Source organism: Arachis duranensis, chromosome 9, assembly GCF_000817695.3.
Source record: "Arachis duranensis cultivar V14167 chromosome 9, aradu.V14167.gnm2.J7QH, whole genome shotgun sequence".
Taxonomy (NCBI): Eukaryota; Viridiplantae; Streptophyta; class Magnoliopsida; order Fabales; family Fabaceae; genus Arachis; species Arachis duranensis.
Window position 1 is genome coordinate 20437089 of NC_029780.3, and position 15574 is coordinate 20452662.

A 15574-nucleotide genomic window follows, 5' to 3' on the forward strand; every position below is an offset into this window, starting at 1 on the left:
TCCAAAATTGGTGGGTTCGACTAGTGTTCACTCGCATTAAAAAAATTTCCAAACCAAAAATCGGTAGGTCCAATTTCAATCCAACCAAACTTCTACTTCATACAAATCGGACCATCCGATTTGAGTGTCTTTTTCTCCAAAAAAATTGGACAATCCAATTTTTTTTCCTTTAATTCACAAAAAATAACCCTATCACAAAAGTGTATATCACCTCAAAACTTCATAACCCAGCATAATTCACATGTTTGCTACTCTGAAATTCCAAGATTAACAACGCTATCCATCTTCGCAAATTCAATTAACCGGTAAAAATTCGTTTCCACTTGTTTTCACTGCTCTTACTGTCTTACAAATATAATCACGCAAATCCATCAGCGGAGAAAAAGAAAATTCAATTTATCGTTTCTTTTTAGTGTCTTCTTTTCTATGATATATCTTTTGATTAATTGATGCTTGCAATTCAATCAATCATTACGCAGTCACACCGTTTCCATGTTCGTTGTTAGTGCTTTGAATTTGGATTTTCTTCGCGATTTACGTTCTCATTCAAATCATTATCACATTATTTACAATTGCAATAGTTCAATCCTGAACTCTAATTCGTTTTTTCTATTGTGTAGTTCTAGTTTGGAAAATTCGGATTTACGTTCTACGCTAGGGTTTCACACTAGTTAGTTCCGGTTCACTACTATGTGTGCCTTGTTTTTAGGAAAGAAAGATTTAGATGAATTTTGAATTTTCTAATTTTTTGGTTCATATGCATAAAGTTGGATCTAGATTTAGAAGGAAAATATCTTTTATGGTTAAATTGTGTGCTTAGGTTTAACCAATGTCAACTCGAAGGGAAAGCTCAGAGAATGGAGATACAAGGAAACGCTTGAAACCTGAGGTTCTCATTTTTATCCTTCAACAATTTTCTCATGAATTTTACCTTTCGTCCTCTTCGGCACCGTACTGTGTGTTATTTATTTAGTTTTGTTTATTCTTTTTTGCAATTTTTGGTAATAAATAAGGGGGAAGAAGAGGGGAAAGCTGAAGCAGATTCAGTACATACTGTACAAGAGGAAGAAATGGAGGCCAACATTACTGGATCTGAGGAAATGGAACTGAATATCTCTCTTATTCTTGAGAAAATTGAGAATTTTACTCAAAGGGTAAAGCTATATATGTGTATAATTGTTATAGCACACTGCGAATATTCTTGTGATACTTTATGGAAATCAATTTTGAGTTTTGACCTTGCTGAAATGATGGTATGCATTTAGGTGTCTGAGCTCTTGGAATCAGGGAAAACAATGTTTAAGGAATTAAGCAATGAATTTGAGGAGAAACTGATTATGTATGTGAGCTATGAAACTGAAAACTTTTGAGCCCATATACCTATTCTTACTTTTTTATTGTTGTTTTATATGATTTCCATGGTAAAACTCTTTATAACTGATAACTCATAATGTGTAGGATTCATAAGGAGCAAGTGGAGAAATGGCAGGAAGAAATTAAAGAATTGCGTGCAATTGATGCCTCAAATGAGGAAGCTAATGCTGTTCTGCATAATGCTCGATATCTACTTCAGCTCAATCAGAATGATTAGTGAAGGTATTTTTCTAATGTATGTGAACATGCATTAACATAATCACTTGGCCCCATAGATCTACGAGGAAATGGTACTACCTTTGGAAGTTGGTAGAATTTTGAATTCGTGTGTTGAAGCATTAGGATCTGTTTTATTTGATTTGGAGTGTGGTCATATTAGATTAAGAGAAAAGTAACAACTATGTCCTTGAAAATTTCGACCCTAGATTAATTAGCTCTTGAAAAAAAAAAGAGTACCAATTTGGTCATCCATGATAGCAAATGGTAGACATGTGACGTCCTTCTATTAATTCATCACATAAAACCTAACTAGTATAACGTGTCTATTTATGAAAGATTGTAGATAACAATTTTTGGAACAAAATTTTACTTGTCTTAGTAGGATTCGTGATAAATAGAGAGCAGTTCATAAAGATTAGATGGAAACTCAAAAGATAATGAACGCTTGATTGTTCAAAACTACATCATTTTCATGCTCATATGGCAGTTACAGTAACGGGACATGCATCACTGTAGATAATGAAATACATGGACGACTCCATTTCCTTTCGCACTCCCGTTAACAAAAGGACATACATATCCATCGTTTGTTATCGTGGAGAACTTGATATTTTTTTCTTCAAAGGCTAATTAGTCCAAAGTAAAAATGTTCAAGGATGTAATTAACAGATATTTTGATAACAACAGTCATAATTCATAACGTTCAAGCAAATTAGTACAATTGTCAATCCCACAAGTTGAGTAGCCTTCTCTTAATGCATTTCTTCTTTGAGTTTGCCTATGCTTGAAATTAACATGCCTTGCCTATTCCTGATGATGATTAGAGCTTTGTTAGAGCCTGACATTGTTGAAGGGGTTGATATTGAGATGATCCTGTGCAGGTTTTCGTATATCTCCTGTTTAAGTGGAAACTGTGAAGTTCGTCATCTGTATTTTCTTTTATCTGGAACCAATTGGTGCATCATTATAAATACTCTTTTTATTAAATATATAGATGGTTAAGTGACAAGTGTGGTCTGATAGCCAAAATGCCGTATCAATTCAGTGTTGCTCTGCTTGGGAGCAAGTGTAAGAGGGAAAAAAAAAGAATGTTCTTGGGCTACTATTGACAGTTTAGAACTAAATTTCGCAAACAAGTATAGAACTGATTCTTCTTACTCTCCTATACTTCATTGACTTATCTCAGTGAAAATGCGGCGATGAAGTGGGTATCTCATGCCTTTGCAACTTTCCCTTTATTCCTGTTTGAAACACCAAAAGCCATTGTTTATAGATTGCTTCTATAGATTTTATCTTTTACTTTTCGGTACTGGTGTTACATATACTGATAGGAAAAATTTCAAGTATACCGGGAACACTGATATACCTATGTGATTGAAAACAGGATGACAATATTGTACAGTGAAATATTAGGGTTTGCTCATTTTCATTTTCATTTTCAGTGATAATAAAAAATTGAGTGAAAACACTTTTGATTGCAAATTATAAGAAAATTTCCAATGAAAATATTTTGTAAAACCTCCGTAAATCTAAAATCAATATTTACACATTTTCAAACTTTTCTTAATTGCTGGAAACATTTTCAATAGAAAATACGGTGATGGTCTTTTTTTTTGGACATAATTTTTTTTGGACAAAAAATAAAACTTTTATTAATAGAAAAACTAAACAACACTTACAGATTACAGAGAAATACATAAGATTTAAATATGTTAGAACTTCCGTTTTATATTAGGGAGAGAAACTCTAATTTACCAAAGTTCAATCAATATCAATTTATTAATTCCTTATCAATACAATGATAATTTTCTATTTATAATCCTAATTAGTTAAATAATTCATATGGGCCTAATTAATAGGCCTATCCTAACAATATTCTCTCCGTCAAACTAACTTTGTGGCCTTGTCCACAAGGTTGGAAAAAAAATAAAAAAACACTATTTAAATTCTAAGTATAATTAGTCTTAATTACAAATATTAAAAAAAATTAGAAAGTAAATAATTCTGAAAAACAATTATTTCTATCCTATTACATATGCAGGGTAATGCTAAGGTGATGATGTCTATTTTTTTTTTCTCATATGATGAACTGAGTTGGTATAGCAAGGAGAATGACATGTTTTATGTTCTTTTTCATAGGAGTCAGGTATGTCTTAGAAGAGTTAGAGTTAGGTTCGGTTTGCTTCCCCTGATTGCTTTGGCTGTTTTAGGATGAGAGGTGAGTGTTAGGCCTCTTGTTGTCTTTGTTTCTTTCTTTTCTGTTGTTTAGGATCTTTGACCCCCTCTATTCACCAAAAAAATAAAGGTTCGGTTTGCACTTTGCTCCATACTAAAATTTTTTGGTAACTTGTCAGGTTATTAGTATTATTAAAAATTTGTTGTAATAAAGATGGATGACCACGTATGACTTAGGTAAATATCATTTTCAAGACTGAATGAATCTCTTTATAAGACAAAAAGCAATAAATAAAGATTGAAAGTGGAATCACTTTACATGTATAAATAACAAGCATCGTCAGATGCATTTTACACACACAATACAAATACAAAATTTTCTTTCTCTTTCTACGTACAAAGTTCTTTTATTTTTTCTATTCATATACTACAACATATAATATTAGTAGATATATTAATCATTCTTATTATATTGAGATAGTAATCATTGTGAATATTATTATTAAAGCTATCTAATTATATTACATTATTTTATAATTACATTTTCCTTATTTATTTAGTTATTTTACAACACGTTATCAGCACGAGACTTTGATCAAATTTTTAGGAAGACTCAGGTAACAAATTTTCATTATGTCAAAACTCTCTCATCTTGAATTCAATACTCTTGATATATCTGGAAACAATTATTTATCATGGATACTAGATGTTGAAATTCATCTTGATTTAATGGATATTGGAGATACTATTAAGGCTAAAAATAGTGCATCCCAGAAGGATAAAGCCAAAGTCATGATTTTTCTTCGTCGTCATCTTGACGAAGGATTGAAAAATGAATATCTCACATTAAAAGATCCTGCAGATCTTTGGAAAGACCTTGAAGAAAGGTATAATCATCAGAAAATTGTGATACTTCCTCAAATCCGATATGAATGGATGCACTTGCGTCTACAGGATTTTAAATCCATAAATGAATATAATTCTGCAATGTTTCGAATCACTTCACAAATGAAATTATGTGGGAAAAAGATAACTGATCATGATATGTTGGAGAAAACTTTCTCAACCTTTCATGCCTCGAATGTGCTCCTGCAGTAGCAGTATCGAGAAAAAGAGTTTAAAAAATATTCTGAGTTAATTTCTTACCTTCTTGTTGCTGAACGCAACAATGAATTACTTTTAAAAAATTATGAAGTGTGTCCAGTTGGCGTCGCCCCATTTCCTGAAGTAAATGCGGCAAATCATTACCCCAGAAGAGGTAAATGGCAAGGTTTTAATAACAAGAAAAATTATAGAAGGAAAGGAATTATATTCAAAAGAGAGGATCTTACTAGAAGTGGAATAAAAAAAGAAATATCAGGCAGAATAAATCAACAGAGGATAAGTTTTTCCATTGTGGTGGAAAGGGCCATTGGTCACGTACCTGCCGTACCCCAAGGCACCTAGTTGATCTTTACTAGACATCTTTGAAAAATGACGACAAGGAAAAAGAGTCGAATTTCGTTTCAAATGATGCTGAAAATTCCACCACTCATTATGATGTATCTGATTTCTTTGAGTACCCTGAATGATCATTTGATCAATGATGAAATAATTTAATGTGTGAGATTGTTAAGTATCCATGTAAATAAATAATGTAAAAACTTATTGTTAAGTTTTATTTTCTATGTATTTGAGTTTTAAATATTATGAAATATTAATGTTTATAAATTTTGAAATCATTAAATGTGTCATGTTTTAAAATAAAATTTTAGTATATAACATTATATGCAGTATTTCTAAAAATAATTCTAATCAAGCATTCAATTTAACTGTTCATACTACTCATTTTATTATTATTTGTCTTTGAAGAGAATGACAAAGATATATAATGAAGATGTATGCCTTGCGGATAGTGTAAGTTTGCACACTATTCTCAAAAGTGATATATATTTTACCCATCTGGTGCCAAAAGAAGAATGTGTTAATACTATTATTGGCTCAGGCAATGTGATAGAAGGCTCCGGAAGAGCTATAATTTTGTTTCCTGGAGGAACAAAATTCATAATAAATAATGCACTATTATCTACCAAGTCTCGAAGAAACTTGTTGAGTTTTAAAGTTTACTAGCCCAAATGAATTCATAACTTGGCACGACTGATTGAGTCATCTGGGAACAACCATGATGAGGAGAATTATTGAAAACTCCCATGGACATTCACTAAAGAACCAGAAGATTCTTAAAACTAGTGAATTTTGTTGTGTTGCATATTCTCAGGGAAAGTTAATTTTAAGGCAATCACTAGTAAAGATTGGATTTGAGTCCCTGAATTCCTAGAAAGGATTCAAGGTGATATATGTGGACCTATTCATCCACCATGTGGATCTTTTAGATATTTTATGGTCCTAATAGACGCATCTTCGAGATGGTCACATGTGTGCTTATTATCTTCTCGCAACCTGGCGTTTGCGAGATTACTGGCTCAAATTATTCGATTAAAAGCACAATTTCTAGAAAATCCAATTAAAGCAATTTGTCTTGATAATGCTGGTGAATTTACTTCCCAAGTTTTTTATGCTTATTGTATGGCTAATGGAATAAGTGTTGAACATACAGTAGCTTATGTTCACACACAAAATGGGTTAGTAGAATCGCTTATTAAACGCCTCTAATTAATTGCTAGACCCTTGCTTATGAGAACAAATCTCCCAATCTCGGTTTGGGGGCATGCTATTTTACATGCCGTAGCACTTATTCGTTTGAGGCCAACGAGTTACCATCAGTTCTCTCCTATTCAATTAGCATTTGGCCAGCAGCCAAATGTTTCCCATTTAAGAATATTTGGGTGTGCGATATATGTTTCCATTGCACCACCTAATCGCACCAAAATGGGACCCCAAAGAAAATTGGGGATATATATTGGATATGATTCTCCCTCTATAGTGAGGTATCTTGAGATACAAACTGGAGATGTATTTAAAGCCCGGTTTGCAGATTGTCATTTTGATGAATCAAAGTTTCCAACATTAGGGGGGAGAGAATAAGCTTCCTGCAAAGGAACTTAATTGGAATGCATCATCGTTGATGCATTTAGATCCTTGATCAGGGCAATTTGAACTAGAAGTTCAAAATATTATACATTTGCAAAGAATAGCAAATGAATTGCTTGATGCATTTTCTGATATAAAGAGGATAACCAGGTCGTATATGCCAGCGAAAAATGACCTAATTTAAATTGATGTCCCAATTGGACAAATTGCCACCGAAGCAAATACACGCCAGAAGCGTGGCAGGCCTATCGGTTCCAAAGACAAAAATCCTCGAAAGAGAAAAGAGGTAAATATGATTCCTATTGAAAAAGACATAGTAAAGACACTTGTAGTTGTCCAAAATTCTGATATAGTTTTAACGCCAGAAGATGTTCAGGTACCTAAAAATTGTGAAAATGACGAGATCTCGATAAATTATGTCTTTACAGGAAAGAAATAGAACCGAAATAAGACAATTGTCAATGAAATATTTGCATATAATGTGGCACTAAATATCATGCATAAAAGTAAGGATCTTGAGCCAAGATCAGTCGAAGAATGTCGACAAAGGAATGATTGGCCAAAATGGAAAGAAGCCATGAAGGCTGAATTAAACTCACTTGCAAAAGTGAAGTCTTTGGACCTGTAGTCCGTACACCAGAAGATGTAAAACCTGTTGGATATTGATGGGTATTTGTGAGAAAATGAAATGAGAAAAATGAAGCTGTACGCTACAAAGCTCGACTTGTAGCACAAGGTTTTTCTCAGAGGCCAGGTATAAATTATGAAGAAACATATTCCCCTGTAGTGGATGCGATAACATTGCGTTATTTGGTCAGTTTATCTGCATATCATAAACTGCATATGCATTTAATGGATGTGGTAACAGCTTATTTATACGGCTCATTAGATTGGGATACCTATATGAAAGTCCCTGAAGGACTAAAGATATCTAAACCATCCAATGAATATTCGCAAGGGTTATACTCAGTTAAATTACAAAGATCTTTATACGGTCTAAAGCAATCTGGACGAATGTGGTATAATCGTCTTACTAAGTATCTGGCCAAAAACGGATTCAAGAATGATGATATCTGTCCATGTGTCTTCATAAAGAAATCTGCATTTAGGTTCATTATAATTGTTGTGTACGTTGATGATTTAAATATCATTGGGACTCCTGAAGAGATTCCAACAATTATAAAAACTCTAAAAGAAGAGTTTGAGATGAAAGATTTTGGAAGGACTAAATTTTGTCTCGGCCTGCAGATCGAGCATATAAAAAATAGGATCTTTATTCATCAAACAACATACACAGAAAAGATCTTGAAAAGATTTTATATGGATAAGTCACATCCCTTGAGTACCCCAATGATCGTAAGATCTTTGGATATGAAGAAGGATCAATTCCGTCCTAAAGAAGAAAATGAAAATATCATTGGTCCAGAAGTACCATATCTTAGTGGCATTGGAGCGCAAATGTATCTTGCTAATAATACACGACCCGATATATCATTTGCTGTGAACATACTAGCAAGGTATAGTTCCTCTCCAACCAGAAGACATTGGAGCGGAATCAAGCAAATCTTTCGATATCTTCATGGAACGGTTGATATGGGATTGTTTTATGCCTATGGATCCAAGTCACAACTAGTTGGCTATGCAGATGCTGGCTACTTGTCTGATCCACATAAAGGGAGATCTCAAACAGGATACCTGTTCACATATGGTGGTACAGCTATATCATGGAGATCCACGAAACAGACGATAGTAGCAACCTCCTCTAATCATGCTGAAATACTCGCGATACATGAAGCTAGTCGCGAGTGTTTTTGGCTCAAGAGTTTGATCCAATATATTCTATCATCATGTGGACTGATTGACTATAAGATAGCTCCAACTGTCTTGTTTGAAGATAATACAGCATGCATTGCTTAACTTAAAAGCGGATACATCAAAGGTGATAGAACAAAGTATATTTCTTCCAAATTCTTCTTCACTCACGATCTTCAAAATCAAGGGACAACTGATATCCAACAGATCCGCTCAAGTGATAATCTGGCAGATTTATTTACAAAGTCACTCCCAGAATCCTCCTTTGAAAGATTGGTACATGAGATTGGGATACGCCAATTTCGAGATATTAAATGATGTCGGCAAGAGGGGGAGGCTGTACTCTTTTTCCCTTGGTCAAGTTTTTTTCCCAATGGATTTTTCTTGACAAGGTTTTTAATGAGGCAGTCCCCATCACTAAAGGATATTGTACTCTTTTTCCTTCACTAAGGTTTTTTTCCACTGGGTTTTTCTTTAGTAAGATTTTAATGAGGCAATAATCCTAAATGGTCATCCAAGAGGGAGTGTTGTGATAAAGATGGATGACCACGTATGGCTTAGGTGGATATCATTCTCAAGACTGAACGAATCTCTTTACAAGATAAAAAGCAATAAATAAAGGTTGAAAGTGAAATCATTTTACATGTATAAATAGCAAGCATCGTCAGATGCATTTTACACACACAATACAAATACAAAATCTTCTTTCTCTTTCTACGTACAAAGTTCTTTTATCTTTTCTATTCATATACTACAACATATAATATTAGTAGATATATTAATCATTCTTATTATATTGAGATAGTAATTATTGTGAATATTATTATTAAAGTTATCTAATTATATTACATTGTTTTATAATTACATTTTTCTTATTTATTTAGTTGTTTTACAACAAAATTTAGAATAATTAGCAAGATTTATGATTTTTTATTTTGTAAATATGGGCCTTGGGGTCCATTTTGTGTTTTTTACTTTTTTTTTCTTTAAATTTTTAAAGCAGCGTTGTTATGATTTTTTTTTGTGTAATTGCTTTGGATTTTTCTCATTATTAATGGGATAGGTTTTTGTTTCCTTCAATATTGGATGGAAAGTAGTGTTTGTTATTTGGTAGTTAGTAATTATGTACTATAAATTTACTACATTAATTATGTATTTATATTTGGCTGAAATAGCACATTATTTGTCACTAGTGTTTGTTATATTTTTTTTTAATATAGATTAGTATTGATCGAAAATAGATAGATAATGATAACTTTAAGTCATATTTTGTGTCATACAATCAATAACTGATTACTGTATTTCTAGGAATTAATTCTTATAAAAGTAGAACTATTATAGGTTAATAACATGTCCATCTGTACGTGTATATAATACCAAGTTGATTTAGTCCAGTAATTAATTTATGAAGAGTGAATTTTGTTTATTGTATGTAATAATTTACGAATTAGTCATTGATCTATTAAATTAAAAAATATTAAAATATCATAAAAAACCAAAACTTATTATTATTATTATTAGGGTAAAGTATTAAATTAGTCCCTTATGTTTGGACATAACCCTGTTTTAGTGCTTAAAATTTAAAGTGAATCCAAAAAAATTTCATTTAACTTCAATATAGTCCCACCATGAGGTCAAAGTTAAATAATTAATAGAATGTTTTACATGACAGAAGGTCGATAATTTGGAGAATAAGTATAAGCTCCAGAGGCACAAAATCAATCGTGAATGTATCAATACATTTATTTATCATTCTCCTTAGTTTTATAGAAAATATTTCTTTTAAATTGTAAAAAAATGATAAATAAATATATTGATACATCTACGGTTTATTTTGTGCCTTTGGAGTTTGTATTTGTTCTTCAGATTATCAATTTTATTTTTGCTGCTGTCATGTAGGACATTCAGTTAATTATTGACCAAAACAGAATTACATTCAGACATAGGAACCAATTTAACATTTTACCCTTATTATTATTTAGACAAGTTTTGGTTTTTGGATATTATTATGTAGACCACTTCTTCCAACTTAGACAAACATCGTAAAACCCAAAAAAAGGGGCATGGTGGCCTATAATTAACGAGTGTAGTATGAAAATAATAGTCCTAATTATAATATTGATGTTAATTACTTGATAATGGATCAAGATACTTTAAAATAAAAAAATTAGTAAAGTGGTAAAATAAGGAGTTAATTACTAAGTCAGTGAAACATACATTTCATAAAAATTACAAAATTAATGGTGATTAATCCTTCACCTTACTATTTTATCAATTTTCCCATAATCCATATTCCTTGATAACTACCAGGAAAACATAGGGTGACTTCTCTAGTCCTCTAAAACTAGTCATCTGAACCCAAACCTACTGTTCAAGAATAAAGATAACGTGTCGAGACCACTACTATACCAAGTCAGTTGATCACATGAGAAAAAAAATAGGCATCATCACTATAGCAATCACCTTACATATAAACATAAAAGTCTTTCTAGAGTCCCAAAGTCTAATTGGAATAAACAGAAATATTGTTTGAACTCTTAGGATAAATTTGAAAGAATATATTGTTGCAAGCTTATTGAAAAGTTGGGCTTGTTTAACAAAATAGTGATCCCAACCCAATTTTTCTTTGCTCTTCCTCTACCCTCCCACATGTCGCCATCGTTGTAATCGTAGGCATCCCTCTCTTGGTCATGCAACCATGACCACTTACGCCGTTCGTCGCCGCGATGCCATTGCTTTCTTGGTTGCATGGCGGTTGTGGTATTTGAACGATGTTTGTGATTGCTACAACCTCAATGCCCTTCACACTCATGCCGCCACCCTCCATGATTCTTGTTGAAACTTGTTCGAAGCTGCAGTTCTTCAAACAAGAAAGAGCAGAGAAAGATTGCAGAAATGAACTAAAGAGATGAATCCGAAATTGAATTTTTTATTGAGTGAAAAAATATTTCACTTGATTATAATAATGGACACACTATATATAGTTACAATATGTTAGCTAAGTGTGGAATCTCTATAGCTAATATTTCTAACTAATTAAGCTTTCTAACTAATTAAGTTGGACTAGCCAATAGCAATTAGGTAGCTGTCCACAAGATATCAGCAACTTCTAACAATTTTCGATAATTTTAATAAAAAGTATTTTATATAGCAACAGCCCCTTAAACTAGGAGTGTATATGTTATACATGCCTAGCTTACCACATAATGTTTCAAATGGTTCTGCAGATAGAGCTTTAGTTAAGACATCTGTTGTTTGCTTTCTTGATGGCATCGGCATCAACTTTAAGGTTTCATCTTGCACTATCTCCCTGACCTTGTGATAATCTATTTTTATGTGTTTTATTCTATCGTAAAATATTGTATTAGAAGCTATATGTCTTGCTCATTGATTATCACAAAACAATGTCAAGCTTAATTCTGAAACTGTCTAGTATATAAGTGAGCCAAATTCCTTCACAAGTGGCCAAGGCCATGGCTCAATATTCTATCTCTAATGATGATCGAGCCACAGTTTTCTATTTTTTGCTTTTCCATGAAACTATAAGAAGCAGCCAACAAAGAAGAAATACCCTGACACTGAAGCCTTGCAGTATTAAATCACAACTGCAGTCAAATAACAATCTTTTTGATGGAGCTTGCTTTAAATATCTCAAAATGTGCAGACAACTTTAAAGTGCTCATTCGTTGCATAGCCTAAGAACTGACTAAACTTGCTGACAGCATAACATATGTCAGCTCTTGTGTTTGTGAGGTAAATTAATCTTCCAATAAGTCTCCTATAAGGCTTCATATCCTCCAAAGGTGTTCCTGTGGTCTTTGAGAGTTGGGCGAAATAGTTCATTGGGTACTAGTAGATTTACAATTGAGCAGTCCATATTCTTTTAGTAAATCTAGGGTGTATTTTTGTTGGTATAGAGCTATACCTTGTTTGCTTCGTGCTACTTCCATACCTAGGAAGAATTTAATTATTTAAGCTCACCCAAGTCTTTGATTTTGAACAAATTATCCAGCTTCTTCATGATATTCTGAATTTCATTTATGTTATCCCATGCGATTACTAGATCATCTACATAGATCAATATGAATGTAAAAGTTGTTGAAGTTAACTTAGTGTACAAGGAATGGTCTGCCTTCGATTGAGCGTAACCCAAATACAGCAAGGCTGAGCAGAGCTTTGAATTTCATTAGCAACTTGCCTGTTTGAGGCCGTATAAAAAGCGTTGGAGCTTGCAAATTTGCCTTGGTAGAGCACTCAGACCTTGAGGCACTTTCATATAGACTTTTCAGGTAGGTCACCATGCAAAAAAGTTGGTGGAGGAATTAGTTTTTGCTTGCAACAATGGCTAACAGAAATTGAAAGGTTATCATTTTAATGACTGGACTGGAAGTGTCAAAGTAATCATAACCTTGAGTTTGTGTAAATCCCTTCGCAACAAGTTTTCCTTTGTGCCTTTCGATGCTCCCATCAGATTTATATTTTGTTTTAAAAATCCATTTGCACCCAATTGCCTTTTTTCCTTTTGGGAGAGCGGTGATCGTCCAAGTGTTGTTGTCCTCCAATAATTGTAGCTCAGATTTGATGGCTTGTCTCCAGCAATCATGAATGATTGCTTGTTCATAGGATGTTGGTTCGGGGTTTGTTGAAATGGTGATAGATAAAGACTTGTGTGATTGAGAAAGAGAGTCATAGCATAAATTATTTGACATGGATACCTCTGAGGAGTAAATGGTTGGTCATGACTTGGAGAGACGGTTGTATGCATACATTGATAACCATCTAGGTAGCTTGGTCTATGTCTTTCCCTTGTAGACCTTTGTAAAATAGCATTATCAGCAATAATGGGTTGTGTGTAAGGTGTGAGACCCTTGTCTTGAGTAGTGTTCGTGGAATTTCTACCTGTTATACCATCATGGTTTTGAAAATAATGGGATGCATCATGCCATGTGTATGAAAGTAGTGCTAGATGTTATGTTAGGAATGATACAGTTATCAAAAAAATGAGAAGTGTTGTCATTATAAATAATAGTGTTTTGAGGATGCATAGGTAAATGAGATTGAAAGTCAGTGAAAGATGCAGTATTTTGGAAGTTAAGATAAGAAAAAATATTCTCATAAAAAAATAACATTTTTACTTATTAAAAACTTTGTTGTGAATAGGGCTGACAATGTATACCTATCCGCGGGTACTCAATTCGGACCAACAAGTTTGAGTAGGATTGGCTACCTGACCTGCTGCGGGTAGGGTAGGGTGCGGTGTGAGTTTTCTTACGGGTAGGGTAGGGTACAGATTCAGGGTATACCCTACCCTATCATACCCGCACCCCTAATATATTATATAATGTAAAAGTTATATTTATAGTGAAGAAAGTGAGTGTTGAAACTACAATCTTTCTCTTATAAAATTTAAAATAACCACTAAACTAGTTGATGGTCATATTATTTGTAATTTTATGTTAGATTTCTTTAAAATTTTTATGTTTTTAATTTTAATTTGAACATAATTTTTTATTTTCTATTTTATTAATATGTATGAAATTTAGAATGGTTGGATTTTATATTTGTTTAAAAATTTTTTATTTTTCTGCGGGTAGGGTTTAGAATTTTAGGGTGCGGGTAGGGTTAGAGTTGAAAAATTCTCAACCCGCGAGTAAGGTAGGATAGAATTTTAAAAAAGTTTTCAACCCATGAGTAGGGTTTGGATAGAGTCCAAACCCTACCCTACCCTATCCATTGCTAGCCCTAATTGTGAATATCCACGAGTAAATAGCCTTTCGTGCCAGATTGTATCCCTAAAAAAATATTTTCTTGCTCTTTTATCAAATTTTTCTCTGTGAGCAGTCAAGGTTGATGCAAAAGCTAGGCATCCAAACACTTTTAAGGTGTTGAATATGAGTAGTGGCATGATTTCAAAATCTTTTTGGTAAATTAACCTTAAATAAGAGTGATCTAACTATGTTTAATATTTTTTAGTGTTTTCTCTCCTCTATCTTATTTTGTTGAGGTGTTTCAACACATGAGGTTTGGTAGAGGATGCCTTTTAATTCATAGAATTTTGACATTTTAAATTCAACACTATTATCAATTTGAATGCATTTAACATTTATTTGATGTTGAAGCTTAACAAATTGCATAAAATAATGAACAAGAAAGGGAGTTTTACTTTTATTTTTCATAAAGAAATCCCATGTGAATCTGTTTTTATCCTCAACAATAGTAAAAAAAAATACTTGTGTTCAGCAAAGAATGGGGATAAAAACAGATCTCCAAATATCCATGTGGACTAACTCAAACAAGTTTTTTGACTTTGTTTAGCTTAAGCTAAAAGAAAAACGTTTTTGTTTAACATAATGACAACATTCACATGAAATATTATTCAAAGAAAAAACAATAAAAGGGTAATATTTTTACATTTCTAACAACCTATTATTGAAAATGTGACCTAATCTACAATACCAAATGTGATGATTAATGGAATTGTTAGTAGTGATAGTTGTGTATGCTGGTATAGTGGTGTTTGATTTTACTGTTTGTGTAGGTTTTGGTTTGCAGTAGTAGTTGTAGGATGCCTCTCTATCAAGTATGTATAGTCCACTTCTCTGGTTAGTATGCTCAATCATTTTCATGGAATGGTTATCCTAGACCTCACAATATGTGTTTTTGATCAAAAATTCATAAGATAAAATATTAGTTGTTTTGGACATAGAGATGAGATTAAATGTAAAAGATGGTACATAGAAAACATTGGTTAAAATAAAGGTTTGTGATAGCACAATAGTCCCATAAATATTTGTAATTGTTTCGGTGCCATTAGGACATTTTATCAAAATAGGGTCAATTATATTGTAAATTTGAAAAAAATTCAAAAGAAAAAGTGACATGTGCAGTAGCACCAGTGTCCACTATCCAATTATTAGCATGTAGAGATGTGTGAAATGCATAAAGAATATGATAAACACCTGCT

At 32.7% G+C, this 15574-nt stretch overlaps 1 protein-coding gene across 2 annotated transcripts; it reads left to right on the forward strand.

Annotated features, from left to right (window-relative positions):
- The first annotated feature begins 245 nt into the window (after positions 1 to 245).
- LOC107465042 (uncharacterized) lies at positions 246 to 2758 on the forward strand. 2 transcript variants are annotated; one of them, XM_016084011.3, is made up of 6 exons: positions 246 to 305; positions 821 to 889; positions 1014 to 1154; positions 1266 to 1339; positions 1459 to 1596; positions 2475 to 2758. In XM_016084011.3, the coding sequence occupies exons 2-5, from the start codon at positions 830 to 832 to the stop codon at positions 1589 to 1591; spliced, it is 408 nt and encodes a 135-aa protein (XP_015939497.1). In that variant the 5' UTR covers positions 246 to 305; positions 821 to 829; the 3' UTR covers positions 1592 to 1596; positions 2475 to 2758. The 2 variants fall into 2 exon arrangements, with proteins under 2 accessions (XP_015939497.1, XP_020987344.1); XM_021131685.2 differs by lacking the exon at positions 2475 to 2758 and adding an exon at positions 2081 to 2465.
- Positions 2759 to 15574: the final 12816 nt, after the last annotated feature.

Bases quoted from the DNA above. Each gene is read 5' to 3' on its own strand.
- LOC107465042 (XM_016084011.3), top strand. From the start codon at position 830: ATGTCAACTCGAAGGGAAAGCTCAGAGAATGGAGATACAAGGAAACGC. The intron at 1,155-1,265 runs GTAAAGCTATAT...GTATGCATTTAG, and splicing joins TTGAGAATTTTACTCAAAGG to GTGTCTGAGCTCTTGGAATC. The intron at 1,340-1,458 runs GTATGTGAGCTA...CATAATGTGTAG, and splicing joins TTTGAGGAGAAACTGATTAT to GATTCATAAGGAGCAAGTGG.